Consider the following 25,649-nt stretch of genomic DNA (forward strand, 5'->3'; position numbering starts at 1 on the left):
TTTGTTGAAGATGTTTAATAGCTTTATGTACATTAATATGATATGAAATGACCTACTTTTACATGTGATATGAGGGATGAAACATGTTTGAAAGAGGTGTTAACTTCGTGATGAGGAAGTACGAAGAGGATAGTTTCAGATACACTACCGGTGTCAAATATCCTCTTATGAAAGAACCGTAAAGAACGAAGAGTCTATCCTGAGATGGAACTTGCTTTTGAACATGTTAGCGTCGTAGTAACCTAGACTTAGCTCATAGGGCGGCTTGATCCTCAGACCCAAGTTAGCGCCATAAGAAGCATTGTGAAGGTCCACGTCGACTGACACACTTGGGGCAAACACGTTAAGGGGAACTGTAATCTTGGCATTAACCCTCTCAATTTTTTCCGTCGGAGTTTCGACTCTTATATCGGCCATGATTCTGTCTTGGGTATTACTCAAGTGGGTCTCAACAAGGAACTTGACCGGTCCATCAAGACTGAGCAAAATATTGGTAATGTCATCCTTCACGTAATGAGCAGCGACGTTTATAATGTTGTATCCTTTGTAGGGTGTTGTAATCCTTAGGCTGGTGTTGACATTATAAGGAGATGAGAACTCTACACTCAGGACGCCACCAATGGTGTTCTCGCCGTAATTAAGAGCCATCATGAGCTTCATATTTACGCCCATGTCACCAGTAAGGTGAGCCTGTACGCTGACCTGACCACTCGGAATGAAAGGAGACTGTACTAAAGCCATTATTCTCCTCTCTGTTGTGTTGTAGGTCATTTCGAAGGTGTTGACGTCATCAGCGTGTGTTGCAGTGATGTGCATTTCAATAATTTCTCCGAACTTCATGGCAGCTGCGAAATCAAGTCTGTTGATATCCTTGTAGGGCGTTTCAATGTTAAGGGAGAGCTCTCCACCAACTTCCGTCATGACAATGTTGCCATCAACAGCATGCCTGATTTCTCCCATTTGAAGCTCAGCCTTAAGCAACAAATTTGCTCTCTCTCCACTTAGCATTATATTGGCGACGTAATCTTCTGTAAGAAGGGGAGACGCCAATTCAAGTGTCACCAAGCAGTCGGCTGGCAAAGCGTAAGTCAAACGCCAAGTTACACGAGCCTTGTGGATCCCTTCAGGAGTCTCAACGGTAAGTGATGCGACAGCTGCTGCCAGTTCTATAGTAGCATTTATTTTGGGGAGGATTGGGGTGTCGACCTTTAGAGTTCCAATGATGCCAGCTGTTGTATCCAGCTCGAGGAACAAAGAGTAAGTCTCTGAAGTGGTGAGAGACACGTCGAAGGTAATAAGATCGTAAGAATCATTTGGGAGTAAGATGTCGAAGTTAAGTTTACGTGGTCCTTCCACTAGATTCGACTCCAGTTCCATTCCTCCCTGAATGCGATTACTAAGTATAATGAAATTTCCATTTATCTTGTGGGCTTCTTCTCCAACCATGACGATAACAGTGCCTTCGATGTTATCCAGAGAAGGATATTTTGCTTCAATAGAGAGTTGGCGGTGCACGGCTGCCAGTAAGGTATCGAGGTTGAATTTGAAGGTAGAATCAGCCTTGGTGAATTCAGCAGTAATCTCGCTGTCATTAATGGTTAATTTAGCTTCTAAGGAAGTTGGTTCTACCATTTTGATGCTAACATTCACAAGAAGACTCGGTACAGCTTCGAAGGGTGTGACTATTTCGACTGTTCCCTGGTATCCTTCAGCAAGTGACGTGCCAGCTAGGTTGCATTTCAGCACAAGTTTTGTGTTCGAGGGAAGGAGCGCCTCAGCATGAGCCACAATACCACTGTCTGCATTAGACAGTGTGAATAATCCTCCGATATTTTCCAACTGAGGGAATGGTGTCTGTATGATAAGTTTACCTTCAGAGTACTGCAGCCCCTCAGACTGGAAGAGGAAATCGATCAGGAACTTGTTGCCAAAGATGTCTCCTTCTAGTAGTAGTCCACGCTTAGTGTCCTCATCCTTAAAGTCACCACGAAGTTTCACGTTGTAATCATCAATACCGGCTTCGACTGAGATACCTTCCTCTGTGACAGATCGTCGCACACGCAAGCTATGTTCACCGGTGAAAGGCGAAGTCAAACGGGCTCTAACACCTGAGTCATAAACAAATTCGGCTTTGAGTTTTTCGCCCACCACACCCAGTAGAATATCAAGACGGGTAACAAATTCACTGTTACTCTCGAATCCGTAACTTATGTCGTAGCTTAGTCGTTCGTAGCTAAAATTAGGGATCACTAATGAGCCAGAGAACCCTGACTTGAACTTATTCTTCCCCCGGAGAGAGAAATTAATCTCGCTGGCCTGGCTGTATCCCACAGTCACAACATATCTTTCATCATTACGACGAAATGTCATTTTTATTGGGTGTGACATGCTACTACCCTCTAACTTGACCCGTACGAAAAGAGCCTTTCGTGCCGGCTTTTTAAAAAGATTGCTTATCTTCAATCTAAATTCATTTAGTCGTACATCAAAGTCTACTTCCAATGCTTCGGAACTGAGTCTTGCATCCATTGTAATTCGTAAGCTTTTTAGTCTGTCAAAGGAAGTATCCCCTACAATGTCAAAATACAGCCCATCTCTTGTGAGTTGTGCTCTTAGATTAAAGTCGATTATGATATCATCAAACTGAAAGAGAAAGCTTGCGAGTGGCCTGTTATTATTAGTCCTACGGTTGAAGTTCCTATTGTAAAAAGCGGTAATTTGAATTTTTTCCCACCCCGGAGCTCTGAAAGACAAGTGAAATGATGACCTACTAGTCTGAAGATTAAATTTGCCTTCCAAATTATACTGGATATCGTTTCTCTTAATAGTAACAGTGGCAGCGTAATTTCCCCATTTAGCTTGGACGTGTAGGGACTTCAGCACTTCGAAAGGTGTCGTTAGCATAAGTTCTAAGGAGCCTTCCCATATTCTTTTAGAATTGAGTATGAACTCCATATCAACCTTTCTTTCACCTCGCGCGTACTGGAGATGAAACACCTTCACCTTACCAGAGCGGCTGAATTTTGATTGTTTTCCCATGGATACTTCGAGGCATTCAAACTTCTCGAAGGGAGTGGTAAGCTCAGCTGAGATTTCATCAGAAGTTATATCGAGAATGAATGCTATAATGGTGTCATTCCATTCAATTCCAGAGGAGTGGTGGAAGTATTCAGTGTAGTTAGAATTAACATACACTCTAGCATGAGAGAGCACGTTGAAGGAAGAGTCCATGATAAGCTCACTTTCGAAATCTTCGGGGGTCGTCTTCCTGATCCATTTGATATTCAGGTTTTTAGGTTCGGCGTCAGGGACAACTCTGGAATATTTCGCTTCCACATGATTGTCGGTATCGTTGGAAATATCGTAATTCACTGTAATGTGAATGTCAGCAAGATATATGGCCTTTACCTCAATGTTTCCATTTAGGACGTCATAGTGTGCACTGTGGCCCCATTGAACTTTGATATATTGTTCTGTTTCACCAATATTTGCAACTGCTGATATAGACCTGCTCGTTATATCCCTAAAGTCGTGTTTAAGTGTAAACTTGACAGTTGGAAGACCTGGGATGTTCAATTCTGCTGTATTTAAGGAATCCTTAGGGTAGAGGCTGGCAAGATTTATGTCTATTTTAGACTCCATGCCCTCTATCTTAATCAGGCTGTAAATGACGAATTTATCATTGAAGTCGAAATTCCCAACTACGGAAAGTGAACTGAAGTTGGGAATGTTAGAGGATGCCGACCATGCGAATGTAACAGAACGTCTTTCAGCATGTCGACTGAATTCCTCAAGGTGGTATCTGCCTTGATATTCTCCGTACATAAATGTTCCTTCAATTGTGAAAATACCGTCAACTCCCATGTTCCATTGAAATGTAAGCAATAATTCATTTGCCATGAAGGGTCCAGCTTTGAAACCTCCTTCAACAATAACATTTCTAGTACCACTGAAAGTGGCTTTCAGTTTTAACATTGCGTAATTAGACTCTTGTCCTACCTTTATGTAATAGTCATTTTCCTCCCTTAGGATTCTCCATTGAAGGAGAATATTTTCCGCTCCTGTGTTTGGAGTCAGCAGGAGATCAGATTCATATATGCCAAGCTTACCATGAACTATATATTGTATTTCTCTAATTGTTAGTTCAGCGTGAACTTGCTCCATATCCTGCATGTTCCAATTCCCAGAAATACGTTTCCAGGGAGACTTCATCGTATCAGGAGTTGTTATTCTCATATCGATGTCACCCACTATGTTGCTGTAAGCAAAGTCCAATTCAAGTTTATACAGTTTGCTTGGTTCAGGTGTAAATTCGATCATGAAGTGTTTACGTTCCTGAGTCGTGTCCAGCTCAACGCTAACATTCATCGTCAGTAGTGTGTTTAGGACTTTGTTATTAGATACGTCATCCAGTGTTCCTTGTGCTCGTAAACCTGTTTCTGATGCATCAGCCCTAAATTGTTGGTCCGTTGAGACTCCCTGGTTCCTGACACTGAAGTTCACAGAAGAATATCCATCTTGTTGGTAGAAGATTATTGTCTCATGATCATCTCTGCGCGCGTCGATCTGCAGGTGAGCCTTATTGTTAGCGATGTCACCGGTAAAGTCTAACTTTAGAATTTCTTCGTCGTTAATTTTTGTTATGCTGAGTACAGTTAATAGTGGGTGAGTCTGAATGTGGTATTCACTATGGAAGTTCCTGAGGATCTCAAAGCGGGATGTGATTGTGATTTCTCCCGAATAGATACCCAAGTTGACGGATCCTTCAGTATTTTGATGTGCATTAGGAACAAGAAGATGACTCTTAATGCCTTCGTACGGGCTGCATTCAAAAAGAAAATGGAAATTAGACGATGAGGATATATCTAGTTTTGCTAACAGCATCATCATATTATACTCAAGATTTATATCCACGGTCCTGTACTTCTCGGAAGGTGTTTGAATGTGCAGATGCATTTTACCCAGCGCACCAAATGTAAGTGAACTGTTGATAAGTATTCTTTCTTCAATAATATCCCCAGTAGAATATCCATGCAAGGTCTCCTCATCCAGTATGCCTGCAAGAGCCAAATACTTCCCTCCCTGGAATTCGCTTTGAACTTCAACACTCACAGCATTTTCTGTGTCTTTCTTTTCCACTGAAATGATGACATAGTTATCATTCCTTCTCCACTCTGCCTTATAAGTCCTGTCGTTGATTTTTGTGATTTCCATTGAAAAATCTTTTGCTGGTTCAAATGGAGTTTTCACTTGGAATCTCACAGAATTAAAGCTTGTGAGTAGTGAGGCCTTTGCTTCCTCACTCATCATTTTGAATTCAAGAGATCTCTTAGCACGGTCTAGGGAACCAAATAAACCTAAATTATGAAGACCAGTGATTGGAGTTCTCAAATTAAAGTCTATTGTGCTTCCAGTCAGTTTACCAGAAATTGCGACTGCCCTCACATTTTCATCTTTTTCCAAGGAAATTTCCAGCATCTTCTCGTCGTTAGTAAAATCTGCTAAAGCTGCAAGCTTAACATTAGTCCATCCACTGAACGGAGATGTGAGGTCCAACTTAAAGTTTGCAAGTTTTTCTTCAATATAACCAGCCACAAAAAAGTTATACACTTGCTCCCCAAAAGTAATATAGGCTGCAACCAACTCATCCCTATTGTCGATATCATATTTGGCCATGACGGACGTATTTTCCAAGGAAGGGAAGGGTGTAGTTGCTTGAAGGTTGAAGTTGGAGGCTCTGGCCGACGTATTGAGAGTTCCCGTCAGAAGATAGTTGTTCTCATTGTAGATCGTGTGTACGGTGATATTCTTGTTGCTTTCTGTCCAGTTGTACGTAGCAGCCAGAGAAAGTAACTTTAAGGTTTCAAATGGCGTTGTCAGCTCAATCTTAATGTTCTCTATGTCATAAAGACCATGAGCTGAGAATATCCAATCTTCTGAAGGTAAATGGATGTTAACACTAGCGTCCAGAGTCTTGTTTTCTTCGTCCACACGTAAGGTATATTCAGCACCTAAAACTTCAAAGCCTTCAATTGGAGTATCAATTTTGAAGGAGCCACCCTCAAGTTTATGATATGCTTCGACCCTGACGGTCTTAGCTAATTCATCTTTCAGAAGAGAGATCTCAGCAGATTTAATGTCAGAGATGAGGTCATATTTGACGTCAAGCATGAGCCTTTTCAATCCATCAGTTGAAGTTTCTAAATCCAGGCGGAGGTTGGAGTTTAACCGAGTGAAAATGGCATTAACTCCAAGTGCAACTTTGTTTTCATTTTTCTCAATGTTTAGCAGACATTTGATGCCATTGTTCATGACATCTAATTTGCCTCTTACTTGAAATTTTTGTATTGTCGGAATAGGAGTTGACAGCGTTAAGGAAATAGATTTGTTTTTAAGGGAAAAATCGGCATAGAAATCAAACCTCTCCTTTCCATTTTCCAAATTGACCTGAACTTTGTGTTGATCCTCAGCAACTGTGTAGTCACCTACCATTTTCACTGTCTCAAAGCCTTCAAATGGAGTAAGAATGTCAAGTTGGACGTTGTTGTCGTTAACTTTTGCAACGACAGAGAAGTTCTGGACTTCGCCCTCAATCTTCACGTCCATATCAGCTGTTTTAACTCCACTTGTGAAGTCATATTTAGCATAAACCTCAGCGGTAGTGTATCCTGGGATAGGAGAACTTATTATCACCCTCACGAATCCTGTTTTGTGAATTAACTGACTCGTCACATCAGCAGAATATGTAATGTCGTTTATTGTGAGTGTAACGTGAAGGCTCTTTTCTGTATCGATGTTTGACTCCAAGATTAGTTCAACATTAGCAGCATCGGCAAGTGGTGTCTTGATGCTTACTTTGAGCTTGGGTTGATTGTTGAATAGAACATCACTGCTAATCTGATAGCTGTCATCTCCATGCAGTAACTCAGCGTTTGCAATCAGGTGGTTATTTTCGTAAGTGTAGTCACCGTTCAGTGCAGTCTTTTCCCACCCAACAATTGGTGTAGTGATTTTACCAGCAATAGCATTCTCATCTATGTTGAACTGGGCCTCATATGTGTTTACAATTCCTTCCTTGTCGTAGACAAGGACTGCCATGTAAGGCATGGCGGTAAAGTCAAAGTTTCCTTCGACAGAAACAGCAGTCCAGCCAGTAATAGGGGTGGCAATTTTGGAGATGACATAGCCTTTCAGAGGACTTTCGGCAGCAGCTTCCAGTTGCCAACTGTAATCAACATCGTTGACATAAGCCTTTACTTCTGCAGTTTTTATAGCACTCGACATATTCCAGTGGGCTTCTCCGCCTAGCATCTGCACACCTTCGAATGGTGTGGTGATATTTGCTGTCATTTCATAAGCAAGAGGATCAACAAATGCTCCACTGAAGTTAAGTTCTGCGGCACCATCGTTGAAATTGATATGAATTTTTTTCAAAGTCTGAATATCGTACTTAATGCTGATATTCATGTCACTATTTTCGATGAAGTGAGAGAAGAACTTTATTTCAATATTAGCCTTTGTACTTTGGTAACTCCAGTTACTGGAAAGATTCACCTTTTTTCTGTCTATGATTATGTCGAGAGTAAATTCATTCTCATTTAGTGTACTGTTAAGCGCATACTTTCTCGAGTCGATCATGAATATAGAGTTGACACTGAATGGTGTAGTCGTGACATTATATTCACCGGCGAATGAAATATGCCGTGCAACATCGAAAGGCAGCTCAATATCTAAAGACCACATTGCCGCCAACATATGACCAGAGAAGTATCCCGTCAGTCTGTATGTTTCATACGTACTTACTGCTAAATGTACCATTTTCTTATTGGAAACAATATCATAAACGGCTTCAAACGTGATCGGTTCAACGAGGTAAGTCGAATGGATTTCAGCACGAGCTCCCACCTTTCCCTCTTCCCATCTTCCACTTACATCCACCGTTGTTCTGTTAGTTCCGTGGATAACCACGGCAGTAACAGCCTTTTGCGGTTGGAAGTCGATATTAAGTTTATAGCCTAGAGGCTGCCAGAATGGAGTAATAAGATTAGATTCGGTGTAGAAATACGATGTGTCAAATTTGGCTACGGAAGCGATTTCAATAATACTTCCTGGTTTATACTCGATTGTGAGAGTCGGCTTGTATTCGATCCCATCGTCTTCGTGGTGAAGGTCAACCATGATAGTTTCAGTCCATGATGTTCCAACTATTACCTGAGCGTGGAACTGACGGGAGCTTTCAGAGATCCTGGGATCAATGGTTCCTGTAACATGAACAGCTTCGGTGTCCCTCGTGTATTCCAGCTCATGTACATAAGCAGTATCAGCGTGTGTCATTTTGTTTCTAAGCTTATATACATCATTAACGATAAATGAGTTCTCCCAGTTGAGTAAGTCGATGTAGTTAATTATGTGATCAATTTGCACAGACACAGTGTCTTTGACAAGTGCAACCTTAGAGGCCCAGGTGTTTTCGCTCCTCTGGCTTTCAATGTTTATCGCAATGTCTTCTAGTCCACTTAATGTAGATGTCATATCGACTTGAAGATTAACCAAGGTGTTAACAGTGTCAAGAAGGCCATTTACAGAGATGGTAATGTGGTCGTCATTGACAGTAGCTTCTACTGCTGAAGTAATCTGGTTATCAGCAATTTTGTGATTTAAGGAGAGGGTGGCATTGCTCTCAGGTGTGATTAAAGAGGTAGTTAGTGCTATGTCTTCTCTGGAGATGATGTGGCCCTCAGCTTGCATGTTTACTGTGCCGGAAGTGATCCAGATTCCGGAAATTTCGGACTCTGATGTAAACTTCTGACCGTCATACGTGTGGGCAAGAGTTATAGTCACAGGAGATGTGAAGGGTGTGATGAATCGCAAGTCTCCTGTGATGGCGGTTGAATCCTCTGTAATGGTTTTCTCACCGTTCACGTTGAGCATTATTTTCTTCTCACCCACCTTACCTTCAGTAACCAAGGCTAGATGAGTACCATCGTAAGTATATTTGATATTGCCATCAATCTCTGGTAGAATAGTTGTAGGAGTTATTATTTTAAGTTCAAGAGTTGAAGTTTGCACTTCCCCAATCTCTATCTGACCCATTAGGGTAATGGTGGATACCTCGGCACCATATTTTGCCTCCAGACTGGTAGATAAAGCTGTGTCAACAAACTCGTGGTGCAGAGTAACGAGTATTTCCTCTGTGAAAGGAGAGATGAAAGTGGCACTTGCATCAACACCGTTTTCAGAAGGAGTAACTTGGAAGTTACCCTTCATCTCTTTGTCGTTCCACAGTCCATTGATATTGGTATTGATGGTGGTTTCAGCCATGGTATGATCCAGTATGAAACTAATACGCTCGAAACTTTCAAAATTGCTACTGAGGTTAATTTCTGTATTCATTGCATTGTTAAGGAGACCTGGCTGTAACTTGCCATTGATTGCCAGAGACATCAGTTCACTGTTCTTCCATGTGACTGCAGCACGACTGTTAATCTCGTAGTCCTTCACAGAGACTGTGAATATGGCATCTTGCTTTTCCCAGCCTATGAACGGTGTTTCTACTGTAGCAGCCAAAGACTTGGTATCGTCGAGTGAGTAATGAACACTGGCGAGCATTTTCTTGTTGGGAGCCCACATGGCTTCCATTTCCACTCCATTATCAAGAATTTTGCCAGAAGCCGACAATTCTTTCTCAGCGAACCTACAGTGAAAACAGTTATTGCAATCATAGCATAATAAATGAGATGAAATCGTTTGTCACACTTCTATCTAAGACACTTGGAGAGATATCTTTAAGGATATTTTAAGTAATTACTTACTTTAGGGTTGCAAGAACTTCTACAGGTGAGATGAGTCCGTCAACAACAATAGCTTTTGTTGGGTCAACGTCTCTGTCCCATTCTGCGCTCATATGTAGTTTCTTGGCTTTTTCAGCTTCTACTATCTGGAAGGATTATGTAGATGGTCACATGGCTTTAAAGATAAAAGTATTCCTATTTTACCACAGTCCTAGTTCAGCATGGAGGTTGTATTTTTTTTAAAAGAAAAATGACTGCTAATGGGTTGTAATGCCTTAGAATCATGTGTCAGCAAATTGATATCAGGAAAGAGTAATTTGTTTGCATAAAGATTTATAGAACCATTGAGAAATTAATCAGGAAAATTTCATGTATAAACAGAAAAGTAGTTAGTCTTACGTAAGTATAAATAGGAAGGTATTTAGTACTTACATATGCATTAACCAAGATGTGTTTGATTGCACTGATATCAACGAGGATTGAAGTACGTGTTCCCTCCATCTTCAGGGTGTAGTCTTGACTGTTGAATTTTATCTTGAGGTCAGCGGTAGCTTTTCTATTATCAGCATAAATGCCAGAACTGATCTTCATCTCATAGACTGAAGACTTGAGAGAACCGTCAACAGCAGCATTGATTTTGCCTGGCACAGATCCGTTCATCAAGGTTCCGTCGAAAATCCAACTTTCCTCTCCATAAGTACCAGTCACCTGGAAATTGTCATTTAGCTTATTTCTGTCATTAGATCGTCTTCGTGTATCATGTTCATGAACACCTCGAGGAAAAGGTTTTCAAAGTATGGCATTACGCTTGATAGACAATGTGTGAAAGATATGAGTGCTAAAAGCGTCAGAGGAAGTGTTATTTCTCAGATGGTTTCAATAGGATTTTTTTTTTTTTGTTAGGTTCTCATTCAGGTACCTAGTCTATACTGCCCGAGTAAGGGGTTGCTTGATCTATCAGGAAAGTTCCAGATAATGTTAGATAAATGTTTTACCTGGGTCTTGTAGTGGCCATCATCCACCTTAGAGTAAACAAGACTGATGGCATAGTCCTTCCCAAGTCCAGTGCGAACGTGGGATTCAATCTTTAGCATGTTGCTGTCAATTTGAACCTTTTGTGAAGCAAGATAATCAATTCCCATGCTGGACAGTTGATTGCCAGGTAAACATTAAGGTCTTTGTTTTCACTTTCATTGTTGTAATGGAAGATTTCTTGAACATTCCAAACTGTTGCTCCATGAGTTACCTTCCCAGTGCTTTCCACATGTTCATCGGAAATCATGGTTTGGCAGTCGATAGCCAGTGCCATGTCTGCAAATTCTGTGGATGTCATTTCAAACTGGACGGAGTATGTGGTCAACGAGTCATTGAGTTCCTTCTTGGCTAAGGCAAAGTGTTTGATCAAATGGGTTTCTTCAGTAAGGCTGTATTCAATGTCAGCCATGGACGATATGATAGATTCATGATCAGATATCTTTCCGCCGAAAGAACCATGAGCATTGATCATTTCGCCACTGGAAGAAGCCAGAAGTAGAGAGGGCTCGAACTTTATCAGTCCCTCTTCGTGTGTTTTGAGTCTTGTTTCCAGTGTGTATGTTTCGTTTCTCTCCATTATCAGCTGAACCTTGAGACTTTTATCATATTCTTCCCATACATACTCAGCAACACCCTGGCCAGACGCAAATGGTGCGTGAAGATCGACGGTTATTCTTCCTTCAAACGTGGCAATAGCAAGAGATACCTTGTGGTCCACTTGAGACTCTGGGGTGTCGAACATGAGAGTCATTTCGTTTTCTTCACGAGTAAATCGCAAGGCGTAACCGGTCTGAGTGTCAGTTTTCTGAAGATGTATATGTGCAGCAAGAGGTCCTGTGTAAGGGAAAATGTGGCTACTAGAGGAGCTTGGGTTGTAACTTAATCCGGTACATAGTTCGACACCGGCAATTTCCCTGCAGTCATCGTACACAGCTTGGTTTTCTACTTCTTTTTGGATCTCTTGGTCATCTGTCAGGTAGAAGAATTTAGTGCTAACGTCGATTATCTCGACTTTCTCTTTAGGTGTCTGGAGGGCAATGTCAACAAGTTGACCTCCGTTTATTTGGACTCTGCCATCAAGGAAGGTGGACGTGTGGAGAGTAGAGGAAATCTTTAGGCCAGTGCGAGTGACATGAGCATCCACGACCATGAGGCCATCCATTTGTATGGCTGCAGAAGGATGGAAATGACCCTCAACGGTAAAATTCTTCAGGCTTTCAGCCTCAAAATTACTGTTCATTCTGAGGGCAAGCGTTGCTATACCCTGAGCAGTGAGAGTCAGTGGCAGGCCAGACACTGTAGGGATGGAGTAATGAGTATCAATCAGTTGGTGTGATTTTGTATAGTCGACCTCACCTTCACGAGCAAGATCCATTAAAACCTCCAATGGGTTAGAAGCTCCAGTACTCTTCATCAGTTCCTCTAAGCCATGGAAATGGTTATAGTATAGTTCATTGCCAAAGACGCGGAGGTAATAAGATCCTTCTGGCTCATCGGTTACTTTATCAATGATTCCCTCAAGAGTTGTAGCCTCTGCGTCAGGTTTGGCTTGACGCATGGTTCGTAGCATACCTTCTACGGTCTCTTCTGGGAAATAACCATCAGGTCCAAAGAATCGTTCAAGATAGGCTTCAAAGCCTTCAATCCGACCTCCAATCTCAAAGAGATTGACGGATTCGCCAAAGAGGTCAAGAGTGAGGTCGAGCATTGCAGATCTTGGAAGATATGATTTCCTAGAGAAAATGACATTGCTTTCAATAGCTGCTCCTGCATTTAGTTCATTCATAAAGAAGGAAGACTCAAAATTGCGAGAGAACTTTAGAGCTTCTGTGCTGAATTTCTTTTGGAGGAGTTCCTCACCAATCATTTCACGTACCCACTGTTTGCTTGCAGCAGCTGACTCTTGCATGTTGGTAAGGTGAGTCCAGATGAAAGATCCAACTTGGTTTACACCTTCTGAGGTAAGACGATCCTTGATAGTGTTGATGATAGTAGGAGTTGGGCATGTCATGACAGCAAGGTAAGCAGCAATACGAACTTCGGAGTCTTGTGTTTCGTCTTGGAAAGCGGCCAAAAGGTTTGAGCGATCATATTCACAAGGAGTGTGTCTCCAGGCTTCAATAGCGGCAACTCGGACCTCCATGGCGTTATCTTCAGTATAGCATCGTTGTAGAATGGGCGTGGCATTAACCCAGTGTCCAGCATTTCGGAGAGCTTTTAGAGCAATTAAGACTTTCATCTTTTCCGCTTCATTTATGGCAGCACAGCCAGATCCAAGTTGTGCTTCGATGGCTCGAAGAACCTGTTGAACACCTGCATCAGCCCCACAGTCGGAATGTAGCTTGCAGTAGGTGTTCACAAGTGCTGAGGTTCCCAACATTGCTTGTTGACTGGGAGTCTCCATGAGCGGCTGTAGGAAGGATAGCAGTTTGTCATTAGGAAAATCGTCGGATTACCTTCTAGGTTTATGAGAATGAACGAAGAAATCTTTCATATATCGCTCAGAAATTCTTTTTAAACTACTTACAACAAGGGCAGTAAACATGTCAGAAGTTGGGTTCTTGAAGAAGGCAAGTGAAGTAAACCAGACATCAGCTTCAGCAGGTGTCATATCCCCACTCATAACCATGTCCTTAACCACACCAACAGAAGCAGCTGTTCCGACCAGAGGCATAGCGTCAAGTAGGAACTTGCGGGAATGTATGTCTTCGGTGTTAGTATAAATAGTGCTGAGCGTTGGGTAGTCTAAACCCTTGAGGGAGGCTACGAGAGTGGAGAAGAGGGCAGGAACCTCAGGACGGATTTCTTCATGTGCTGCAATCTCTAGATCGCTCAGAAGCTTCTCGATGGCCTCAATCTGAGTCTCTGCTTTGGAGGCAACAGTTGGCTCGAACACCAGAGGTCTTGAGACGATTTCGTTGTCTGATGAATAAAAAGTTTTAGAAATATTAGTGTATTGACATTGGAGGGAAATAATATTTCAAGGTTTGTAGAGCAACCGAATCTGGTACAAAATACATTTGATTTCTGACAAAAAAAAAAAATACAAATTTTCTATAGGAATATAAACTTACCGGGAACTGGGAGGGCTGGACCGTCCATAGACACAAGTGACAACGTGGTCTTTACGGTGGTCACAGCTCCACCCTCGACGCTGGAGAAGGGGCGATACTTGTGGATCTCCACACACTCTGCTGTCCTTAGGACTCCTTCTTCTATTCTTTGGATACACTTGTTCTCACTGTTAAAGACAGAGAGGCTCTGCACGGGAGAGTCAGTGTCGTATGGCTTGGAAGCAATGTAGGCTGCGGGTTCAGGTCGATTAGCGCAGGAGGAGAGGTCTTTCACCTTCTCGACAGTCATCACGTTCTCTTCCATGAGACTTTTATAATGAGTCACACAGACGCCAGAAATGTCAGTCTCTTGGACGTCCTGGAAAGTTATGGGCCATGGAATAGATAACCAACTTTTCACTAATATCAACAATAATACAAGGCTAACTGTGTAAAATTTGTATGGTCTTCAGAGCATATTCTCTCCATTTCTTTATACGAAGAACAGATGCACCTGAATAAAGAACGTACCTCTTTATCCTTGCGAGTCATGGAGTTCTGGAAGGTAGAGAGAACACCTCGCTTTATGTTGAGGACCCAAGCAGGCTCGGACACCTCGCCGCAGATGCTCTCCACGCGACCATCTTGGAATGAGAAGCGCAGGGGAGACTTGGTGATGGCGGCAGCGAACTCCTCCGCGTGGGACGAGCCCTCCAGAGTGACCTCGGTCAACTGAAATATCGACAAGATCGCTCACATCCCTGATACTCATCTCAAGGTTATGAATACAAATATTGTCTGCTTCGGTATCAGAATGATGAGTCGTTTCCTAAATAGTTATATGATCAGAATAGCTTTATGGTACGTCTGTTTACAATAATGACAAGCTATGTTAAGTCTTAACTTACTCGGTTTATATAAATTGTCCAGGGTAGCTCAAGAGTGTCACTGGAATCATTGTTAAGTTTCAACTTAAGACTGACCTTATCTGTATATGACTGTAATTATGACTGGTCAGCTTTAGCTTAAGACAATATGATATGTGTATCTGGAGCTCAGACTGTAGTTTTGGCATTAGTCATCTGAAATTCAAGACTTTCAGTGAAGTCTTGTAAGTTGAGTCTCACATATGATTATCACTTGAGTGAAATGAATGTTAAGCCGATGGCCGTAACCAGGATTCGAACCTGTGCGCTCAACCCTATGGCGGCCCATGATTGCGTTACGGTCAGGAACGCTAACCGCAGCGCCACCTTTGTCATTTGTCATTCAGAACATTCACGATCTTGGTCAGTTGTAGTACAAGATGGTGATCAGGATGTGTGAGTTTGGATCCTAAGGGTATCCTTGAAACCAGTAATGCATGCAACCATGACCGCTGATCTCAAGTGAGGTACTCATTTCAGAGGTAAGACTTTTGCTACCGTGGTAGTCAGTCACGACACCCTTGACATCGTCTCCACAACATAAATGACGAAGGGGGAGACATGGCCTTTGCCTAGCTCCTGGTGAAAATGCTCAGTACATATCCTGATAACGTTACTTAATTGTAATGCTGCGACAGAATGAATGTTCTAACTTGCTGTTGTCCACTGTTTGGATGTTCAAATGCAACATAGGATCAACTTTCTTGTTCTCAAGAACATCTGGGTGGAAAAAGAAAATAGTTCCACCCTTTACATGTCTCTTCCATTTATAGGTTTCATATGCAGATATGATTCGTAATTCGATGAACTCTCTTTAAAAAATGCAACTTTCCCCAATGGTAATTTTCTCGCCATGATACCGCGGTTATCTTTTTTGAGAAACTTGAGCTTGCATTTGCTGAACATCTTTACTATCTAAATACACACACAAAAAAAATCATTTTGGTGGCCTCACCAGTTGAAGGCTGACAAGACATCAAGAACTCACCCTGAGAGTGTACTCGCAGGGAGCGGTGACGTCAACGTGAGCGTTGGCCGTGATGTGCATGCGGGCGTCATCATCGAAGGTGCCCAGGAGGGCGGTGGAGGTCGTCACGGAGTATTGGTATACATAGCTCTTTCCTGGTTTGTGGTGGAGGGTGGAGCAAAGGTAAGAGTTACATTACAGTTGTACATATTAAAGATTACATTTTTCTCTTAAGTAGTGAACTACAAAAATAGCACAAGCTCGTTGTTGAGGAATCCGATTTTTCTTTGATATTCCGGTAGAATAAGATTATTGAAATTGTTCAGAAGGAAATTTAAGATCATGCTCGTAACACCAGATGAAGCTACTGTAGCTCTTGTGCTAATTCTATGCAGTATCACTGAAGAGGATTTGCATGCTTCTCAGTTACAAGATAATGCCAGTAATATAACATCATAACAACAAACTCGTGGATTCTCACCTGTTTCATAGGAAAATTGGTTGGCATCTGTGCAGTGGACCGCACACGTCTTCCGCAGACCCGTAGGTACTGAAAAAGGAACACATTTGAATCACGAAGGCTGCCAGAATTCTATACAACACTGGACATTATATCAACTGCTCTTGTACTCCCCACAGAACACGTACAACTTTTCGGCCACCCTGTATTCATAGGTTGTCAATGGGATTGTGGTTTGTGACAACACTTTGCATATGTATGATTAATAGTGTGATGTCTCCCCCCTTTTGTAAGGCTTTCGCTTCATATTTCATCCGACTTAGCTTTTACCAATATATTACATATTCCATTTGTGTTGCAGTTAAAGTGGTTTCGTCAGAGGGCATTAGATTTCGGAACCATACGTTAAAGTTGACATCGTCTAGTTGTAGCGTACAGTAACTTAAGAGACTAAAATGTTTGGAAAAGGCCTTCTGGTAGAAAGTAAGTCTTGATTAGTTCTCAAAACATAGCAGAAAGTAAACCTTCGTGCGGTCCTTATTCATTCTTACATTGTAATTTCCGCTTTGAAGTATCGCATCCGCTCCTCAAGTACGGTGCAATAATGTTATTTGAGCGAGTGTTTGTAAGGTCTTGAAACTCTGAAACTCGGCCGTCTCGAGGACGCAACCAACCCAAAGATAAAATATCACTCGGCCGTCTCGAAGACACCACCAACTCACCTAAGATAAGATGCCACTCGGCCGTCTCGAAGACACCACCAACTCACCTAAGATGCCACTCGGCCGTCTCGAAGACACCACCAATTCATCTATTGCACAGCACTACACACTGCTGTTAGGCTACCTCGCAAGGGGCTTATGTCACATTACTCATCTCTTACGCAAGCTTCACTGGGGCCCTTTGGCAGTTTGCTCCTCGGCAACCACTTGCTTGAGCTCCTACCGTAGTAACTAATGGAAAATGTAACGTTCTCTACATTATTACCTTGCCCCTGTTTGGAGGAGCAGTACATGATTCATCACTGTCGTCCAGAGGAGCCTACCGAATCCGAGTATGAGTTCTGCACAGGGGCTTGCACCTTTTGCATCACAGTATTGCAGCATATAGAGACGAATACCCTCGTTTGATACCAGACAAACTGAGTCACGGCACAGACATGATTTATGATCCCGATATTTGGATGGTGAAATATACTACATTATCGTTCCTGGTGCCTGACTTGTGTTGTGCACCATACTTATTCCATGTTCTTCACTGACTCGCTCAGGATTCCTGCTGCTTTTCCAGCGTTAGACAGTTACATTCTGAGCAAATAAATTTAACTTTTTTTTTTTTTTTTGCGTAACTCGTAGTGATCAGCATTCAAATGTCCGTTCATGGGATGGTTCATGAAGCATTGCGCAGCACTCATCCTGGAAACCTCTAGCTTGCATGTCTAAATACCTCAACCCAGAAATGGTTTCCGGTGATGTGTCAGCACTAGTTTTGATGGAACTGATTTTTCAAACCCTGTAAATGGGTTCCCGTAGATATCCTCGGTGGTTACCATTCATGCACCATTGCGACTTCTTTTAAAGAACACTGGCTTCGCTTCAGGATACTACTTAGTTCGTAGCCATTTCAGATAAATCGACAGACTGTGTTCTTCGTTTTAAAGGCAGAGTGATCTCGGGACTTATCCTTATGGTGAATTAAAGGACGTGCTTATCCTTATGGTGAATCAAAGGTACTACTTATTGCACATACATTGTACCACTGAGATATCCGTAAAAGCTGTTTTATATATACATATAATGCAGATGTGATAATGACTCCCTGAGTGAAAGGGTATAAGAGACTCACAGATATCACCAAAGACTGAATTCTTTTTTCTTTTTTCTTTTTTTCTCAATCTGACATACCAATTCATTCACGGGGCGAGTAGGTTGTCGCTTGATGAAAATAAAGCACCGGAAAACAAGCTCAGTGCTTCAGTTTCATCGAGCACTTTGGAGTTCTCTCTCTCAGATCACTAGAAAGGATGTAAGTGGAAGCTGAGGCGGTCACTTTTCGAGACCGGCAGAGTTGCACATTTGAATCTTTCAAAAGTGGTATGGGACCTTGCTTTTATTGGAGATTATTCTCTTCTTGAATGAATCTGAGAATAATTTAAGATCATACCCTTTCATAGAGCTGAACGTAATCCCTTTCAGGAAAATGGAACTGTTATCCGCTGAATAATATGATATATAGTCTACGATAGCTAAAATGACACCACTTAAAACCGTGTTGTGATACCTTATTCATCCCGCAATTTCTGTAGACTTGAACCTTATGAGACTCGGACTGATTACCTATGGATGATTTATACTCGAGGTGCTCACCCTTACACAACTCGTTGTCCCCTTTCAAGAAACAATGATGCCTCATCTCCATCTCGTAAAGGTGTTTCCCTTGATATGAGCAATTATCTTTTTAAACGCCTCACCCCCCCCCCCCCCCCCCCCCCCCATTACCTCACCTCCACCCCTTCACAGAATTATCTGTGTCACCACCTCACAGAAATGGGGTAAAGATCAAATGATTTACCGTGAAGAGAGAATGAAGTTTACAGAGACTGAAAAAAAAAAAATGGTCAAGTACAGGACAACAGTAACACCTATGAACTTATGTTAATTGCACTCCACAGGCAGGTGTTAAAGACTGCAAGTCTCATTGTTTACGATTCCTATTTTACCAGCATTTTTACTTCTTGTGATGTCCGCACCTACCAAAGTAGTAAAAAAAAAAAAAAAAAAAAGAATATCCGTGAATTGACTTACTTGAACCCCGCAAACTTTTCGCTGCCTTAAAGTAAGTGAAACCTTCTTTGTTTTATGATCGTCGTATAATCCTTTGTTGAGTATACATGCATTATTTCCTTATTATTGATATGGCATAGAAAACCGAATATTTCGCAGGCTGCTCTATTGCCAGCATTCTTAACACATTGAATGGAAACCTCCGTTGCACTGGCAAGTTTCTTATATTAGAATTATTGCAACACTTGACACACTTCTTATGCATGACAACAAATCTTTGAGAGAGAGAGCCAGGTCTTCCATCATAAATGTAATAATCTATTGTGCGTGAAAAGAGTTCGGCATAAGTTAATGACTTGCACCTATGGTAAGTAAACCCCTCGCTTGGTTTTTATAAAGACCCGGTTTTTATACATTGATTGGTATGTAACGTAAAGATGGCAAGCATCACATATCCACAACAGCAGCTACCGGTACCCATCAGTTATTAGCAAGGCCTCATTTGTCATCCGCATGCTTTACTGTCTCTTCAAATATGACGACAAAGATCGTTAACTGTTGAAAGTCCATGATAGTACAGGCAAGCTTGCAAGACAGGTGGGAGAAACACATTTAGCACATTTAACCATTATAACGCTAAACTTTCAGTGGCGTGAACAGTCATCCATAATTGTTTCCTATTATAATCTTTCCATCTCAGTTAAGCTTGGGAAATGCGTACTGTTTGAGGGACAGCGGACTAGGAAATGCAGATAATCCAGTAACTTAACGTAAAATCTTTAGCACAATTATATTGGTACAGTAAGCATTATATCCCATGAACGAATCTAACTCGTACAAGAAACACAAACATTTGTACTGAAATGTGGAAGAAAGTCTTCTGGAGGCTAAACGTCGAAAGTACACCAATCTACACCTGAAGTTAGCAAAATGTAGAGTTTGGATACCAAGTAAGGGGGGAAAGCAGTGGTTACGACATACTTCGCAAATTTGACAGGTTTTATCACTTGTATGTCAGGTGTGGACACATAAGCACTACATACTTCAAATTACGTTACTTCGGGCACCTTGGGGAACAGAACTGACGATTTCTTTTTTTCTAACTTCTACAGCACTTACTCGCCCAGTGGTTGGGAAGAGTTCGCACTATAGATTTCACTAACTCTTGTAATGTAAAACGGAGATCACTTCGTAGATGAAAATTTACCTGCTAGAGCGGTGGCGGCCAGGCAGGTTAAGATGAGAGCTGTTTGCATCGCGACTCACGCTGTCCTTAGACAGGTCTAGTCGGAGCTACAGTGGCTACTCATACCTTCCCTGCCGTGCCTTATATACCCCTACGGCAAACGCGTGGGCAAAGTCTCACGACTTGTTATCAGGGTTCACGAGATAATCATGGAAGCTTATCTAACCTCTATACTACCAAAACTTCATTCTGTATGAAGTGACACTTCGGCCGGTCGTCTGGTTAAGAAGATATAACCAATTACCAAGAGAGATGATCGTTTAAAGGAGCGTAGTACCAGGGTCAATAAAACGACTGTGATATCTCAGACTTTTACTGTAAGTCATTTCCGGCAAGACATGCCCGAGTCAAAGCTATTTCGAGTTACAAGAAAGAAAGTAAAAGGAAAAGAAGATAAGAAATTAATCAGGCTGCGCCGGTGTCACTAGACCTGACTCTTATTAAAGAAAGGTTATATGAATAAAGACAAAAAGAGTGAAGAGAATTCCACGGCTTAGCTATCCTCGTTTCGCATGGCCAGTCTCCCGACAGGAAACTGTGGGAAGCAGCACCCAAATGCGTGCAGCGACTCCAAGCCTCGGGTGTGGGGACAGGCAGACACCTTACGAGAACAATGGCCAGAGCAATCCCTGAAGAACTGAGAGGGACAGCAGCAACATCGCGACGTTCGGAAAGAGAAGACTGAAAAGAGGTGATGTCAGGAGAATTAATGAGGGGTGGAGGATTTGCCACCCGAGATGTGTGAGCAGTATTTCATATTCGGGCGAATAAAACGCAGACTAGAGTAGACTAGAATAGTAGTGGGTGGTGGGATGAAGATGACGTTGCCAGCAAAGAGAAAAGAGACTTGTACAGGCGGGAAAAGACTGCAAATGATTGGGAAATGTACAAGAAAAAGTGGCAGTAGGTTAACAGGCAGGTGCTGAGTTGACAGAAGGGTTAAATGAGAGATTGTGTGAGCTGAAATCAGTAGAGAACGAATGTGAATATCGGTGAAGGGGGCAAATGAGGAAGTGTTAGCAAATTGTGGTATGAGGAGGACATGGAGTGAGAATTTCAGAGGATTGTTCAAATGTGTATGGATGTAGGAGGTATGCGAAGTGAGTCATGGAGAGTGCTTTTGGGAAGAAAAAGCAGTTAGAAAGCTACTTGTGTAAGATGAAACTTGTAAAGCTGCTTGTATATGTGGTATTGCAGTTGAAAAATTCTGAAGAGAGAGGGTGACTATGTTGTTGTTTGGTTAGTTACGATTATCATTCTATGTAAGGATCATCATGAGGTGCCTGAGGATTGCCGGAATGCATGTTTAGTGCCACTGTGCAAAGATAAGGGAGACAGGTGAGTGTTCGATCTACAGGGGTATAAATTTGTTGAGTTTACTTGGTAAGCTGTAAGGGAAAGGGGTAACAGAGTTACTCTTGCACAGACCATCAGACTGGGGAGGAACATTGTGATTTCGGAGGTAGTAGAGGATATGTGCATTAGTTGTTTGCTTTAAACAATTTGTGTGAGAAATAATTCGACAAACAGAAGGATTTGTATGTGGCATTTACGGATCGGGAGAAAGCATATGTTAGGGTTGATAGAGATGGCTTGTGTAGGAGCAAAGCTGCTATTACGTAAAGTCACATGGTTTGTCACCACTCGCAGCCCTTTCTCATTTACCTACCTCCCACCTTACGCATGCCATACGAATCTCTCGTACATATCAGCACTGCTTCCCTAAATACCTCTCATTTCCTCACCCACTCCTTAGCTTCGTTTGTTCTCACATTTTGCCATTCTACCCGCATTCTCTCCTGGTATTTTTTTTTTTTTCACACATTCCTATTTGAAGCTCAATTACTTTCTCTATTATTTTTTCACCCCTGTATCCTCTTTTACGTAAATCTCTACAAATCTTCACCCTCGCCTCCACCAGGTAATGATTAGATATCCCACCAGCTGCCCCGCTCAGCACATTCACATCCAAGAGTCTCTTTTTCAAGCCTGTCAGTTAGTATATAAACCATAAATGCCCACTAACCATCTATCGTGCTCATTTACGTATACTTGTGTATGTCTCTTTTTGCACCTGGTATTCCCTGTCAGCAGCCCTTATTGACCACACACCACCTTAAGCTGTTCACAGTTTCCATTCACATTACTATATAGGCATGCATACCCCGTACAATAACTAAAATTACCACATTACCTTCGTATTTAAATTGCCCATCAGCAATAACCAGTCTCTCATAAAAACTGCTGATACTGACTTATTTGCTCTCAGAACACCTTCCTCTCTTCATCTTTTTTTCTCATGGCCAGGTGCATAAGCACTAATAATCACACATCCCTCACAGTCCACTTCCATTTCACCCACAGTCTAGAACTCGCTTCATTACACTTTCACGCGCTCCCACAACCGCTGCGTCAACAGTAGTGCTACCCCTTCCTTGGCTTTTGTCCTTACACCAACCCCTGACTTTAATCCTATACACTTCCAAACCGTTCTTGCCCTTTACCCTTGAGCTTTGTTTCATTCAGAGCCACAACATCCATTTTCTTTTCTTCAAAAATACTGCATATCTTTCCTTTCTTATCTTAGTCACGTCTACACACATTCAGGCACCTTAGCCTAAAACAATGAGGGAGATGAGCAATTCTCTCTTGGCTACTGTTCCATCATGCAGAAACTGAAATACAAGATTTTTTTTCCCCAGCTCTTTCCTCCGCCATCATCAATTGCCTTCAACGAAACGCAGGGAATCCGTCGGTAGAATTCTTACTCCCTGACCTCATAGAGGAAAACAGTATATATATATATATATATATATATATATATATATATATATATATATATATATATATATATATATATATATATATATATATGTATATAGTTATATATAGTTATATATAGTTATATATATATATATATATATATATATATATATATATATATATATATATATATATATATATATATATATAGACGGATTTGATTTGATGGTTACACAATCGAGTAACGTTGGCAGATAACTCAGTGATATCGTGATCTGTGATACGCTCTCGAATAGTGGATGAAATGTATCGTTATGTAAGATCATTTTATATAAACTGTAGATACATCTCATGTAATCTCGATACCCTAATTGATAACGAAAGAAACAGGGCTGGTAACACAATTGCGAAGGGGCTTTTGATCGACAAAGTTGGCACGGAGAAGGTATGACCTACAGGATAAGATAGATCAGAATAAAGGTAATGACGTGTACCAAAACCGAAATGAGGAGAGGAATCCTCGACGCACAAAAACAGATCGTAAGCGAGCTATGTTCCCTAAGCATGTGTTTTTTTTAGAACCCGCATATTCATTATTTCAATTAATTCAGATAAATTCTCTTGAAGACGACTCTGCCTCTGAAAGGTGTAGAGGATACAGGACCAGAATTACAGCTGAAATACGTAACTCTCCATGTGTGTGTGTGTGTGTATACATGTCATGGTAAAATACTAAGTTTTCCATCATTTCACGCATAGCACCTTTTGTTTTTAAGACGACCTATTTATCTTTACGATTACTCCAGGACCTCTTTCTTGAAAAGGTCTTGGAGAAACTGTAGAAGCCGGCAGCCACGTGGAAGATGAAACACAAAGATCCGAGCACTTTCCTTAGATCCACTGCATCAGAGAGATAATGAACATGGGTAGGATTGTAGACATATGTTGACACGTAAGGTGCATAACCTGTGAGGATCAAGCGAAAGCCGAGTAAGAAATGTGACCACCTCAGGCAACGGTCAGGTCATGGATTAGCCCGTAGACTTGTAGAGGTAGACAGGTCTGATTATTGGGGAATCCAATGAACGCATGTCCAGCCTGATGCAGAGATTGTTTTGAAAACTGTGTTTTATGATTTAAGGTAATGTATGTTATTTCTATATGTGATTAATGAGATTGAATTCTCAGAGCTGTTCTAGTCAATAGAGTGGCTCTAAGTATCCCATATGAAGGGGGTCAGAGCCTTTGATAATTGTCCGACACGAACACTCTGTCTAGTGTTTGTGTTCAAGTTTATGAGTTGATCCAGAACCTGACTCTTGTCATAGGTGGTCACATTTCTTACCTGACCTTCGCCTAACCCCCGCCTGACGGGTGTTATGCGCCTTACATCTCAGAGATGTCTAAACCTACCTATTCTCATTATCTTTATGCCTTTGATGAAGTGAATACTCACAAAAGTGCTCGGATCTATATCTCATTTTACAGGTGGGTACCAGCACACACACACACACACACACACACATATATATATATATATATATATATATATATATATATATATATATATATATATATATATATATATATATATATATATATATATATATATATATTCTGATAGCAGGCATTTCGTTTTCTCAAAAATTCGTAAATCCTATCCCTTGTCTTTTCTATTTCCGTTTCATAATTCTCTCTGTATTTCAATTAAGACCAGACCTTGATGTGGACTTTTGTCCGTGAGGGGAGCCTTCAGTATAATTGAAAAAAAAAAAGATAAAAAGCTTCCTGAAAAATGAAACATGAATCTGAGCGTTTTCGTGTGTGTATATTCTCTTGATCAGGACATGTGTACATAGGTTTTACAGATGAATGAGACAGGTAAGACGTATGACCTCATCAGGCAAAGGTCAGATGAGAAATGTGATACTTAAGGTCACCAAACAGCTACTAAACTTGTACATGTTGAGAAATATTTTGATTGTGAGGTAGTACAATTTAGATGTATTTTAGAACGCTGTTGAGATCACTGTATAATATGTGTGATGATATTAGATGATATTCCTATCTGCGAGTGGATGACGTCTGAGACGCGTTGTTCCAGTCAACAGGGTATCTGAAATATCAGATATATGAAAATAGAACACATGATTATTGTCCAGTACAAACTTTCTACTGATATAATCTCATATTGATTACCTTTTTTTCGTTTCATTTGTCCCAGTTACTTTTTTTTTCACTTTTCGGATAGTGTCTGGCAGTCATTTGAATATTCTGGCAATTTCTGTTTTCTAAAAGCAAGTTCCTCTCTGTATTGCTGTTTTCATATGCAATATTTATATTAGATTCCTGAAGTGGTTGTGGCAGTTTTAGGGACTTGTGAGACTGTAGTAATAGAAGGTTTATAGTAGTAATAAATAGTAGTAGTATAAGGTTCAATGTCTTTCGAGTTGAAAAATGTTTCTCTTGTCACTGTACAAAGATTTCTCAGTGAAGGTCTTGGCGCCATCGTAGTTTCTTATGTTTTGCTGACTTCACCATCAAGAAATTCGCTCCTGAAAATGCGATATGCAACAAGTGTAACACAGAGGTGAATTTTACTTCATCCTGGTGCGTTGCGTGAAA

At 41.3% G+C, this 25,649-nt stretch overlaps 1 protein-coding gene across 1 annotated transcript; it reads right to left on the reverse strand.

The window, feature by feature from the left end:
- Nucleotides 1–20,345, reverse strand: LOC139753307 (uncharacterized). The gene is given in 11 exon segments (XM_071669608.1): nucleotides 1–9,694; nucleotides 9,813–9,933; nucleotides 10,220–10,499; nucleotides 10,787–10,929; nucleotides 10,932–13,236; nucleotides 13,354–13,748; nucleotides 13,901–14,258; nucleotides 14,411–14,611; nucleotides 15,794–15,927; nucleotides 16,254–16,322; nucleotides 20,223–20,345. Coding segments are annotated over 11 exon segments (13,584 nt in total). The 5' UTR covers nucleotides 20,272–20,345; the 3' UTR covers nucleotides 1–165.
- Nucleotides 20,346–25,649: the final 5,304 nt, after the last annotated feature.

This window comes from Panulirus ornatus, chromosome 14, assembly GCF_036320965.1.
Source record: "Panulirus ornatus isolate Po-2019 chromosome 14, ASM3632096v1, whole genome shotgun sequence".
NCBI classification, from domain to species: domain Eukaryota; kingdom Metazoa; phylum Arthropoda; class Malacostraca; order Decapoda; family Palinuridae; genus Panulirus; species Panulirus ornatus.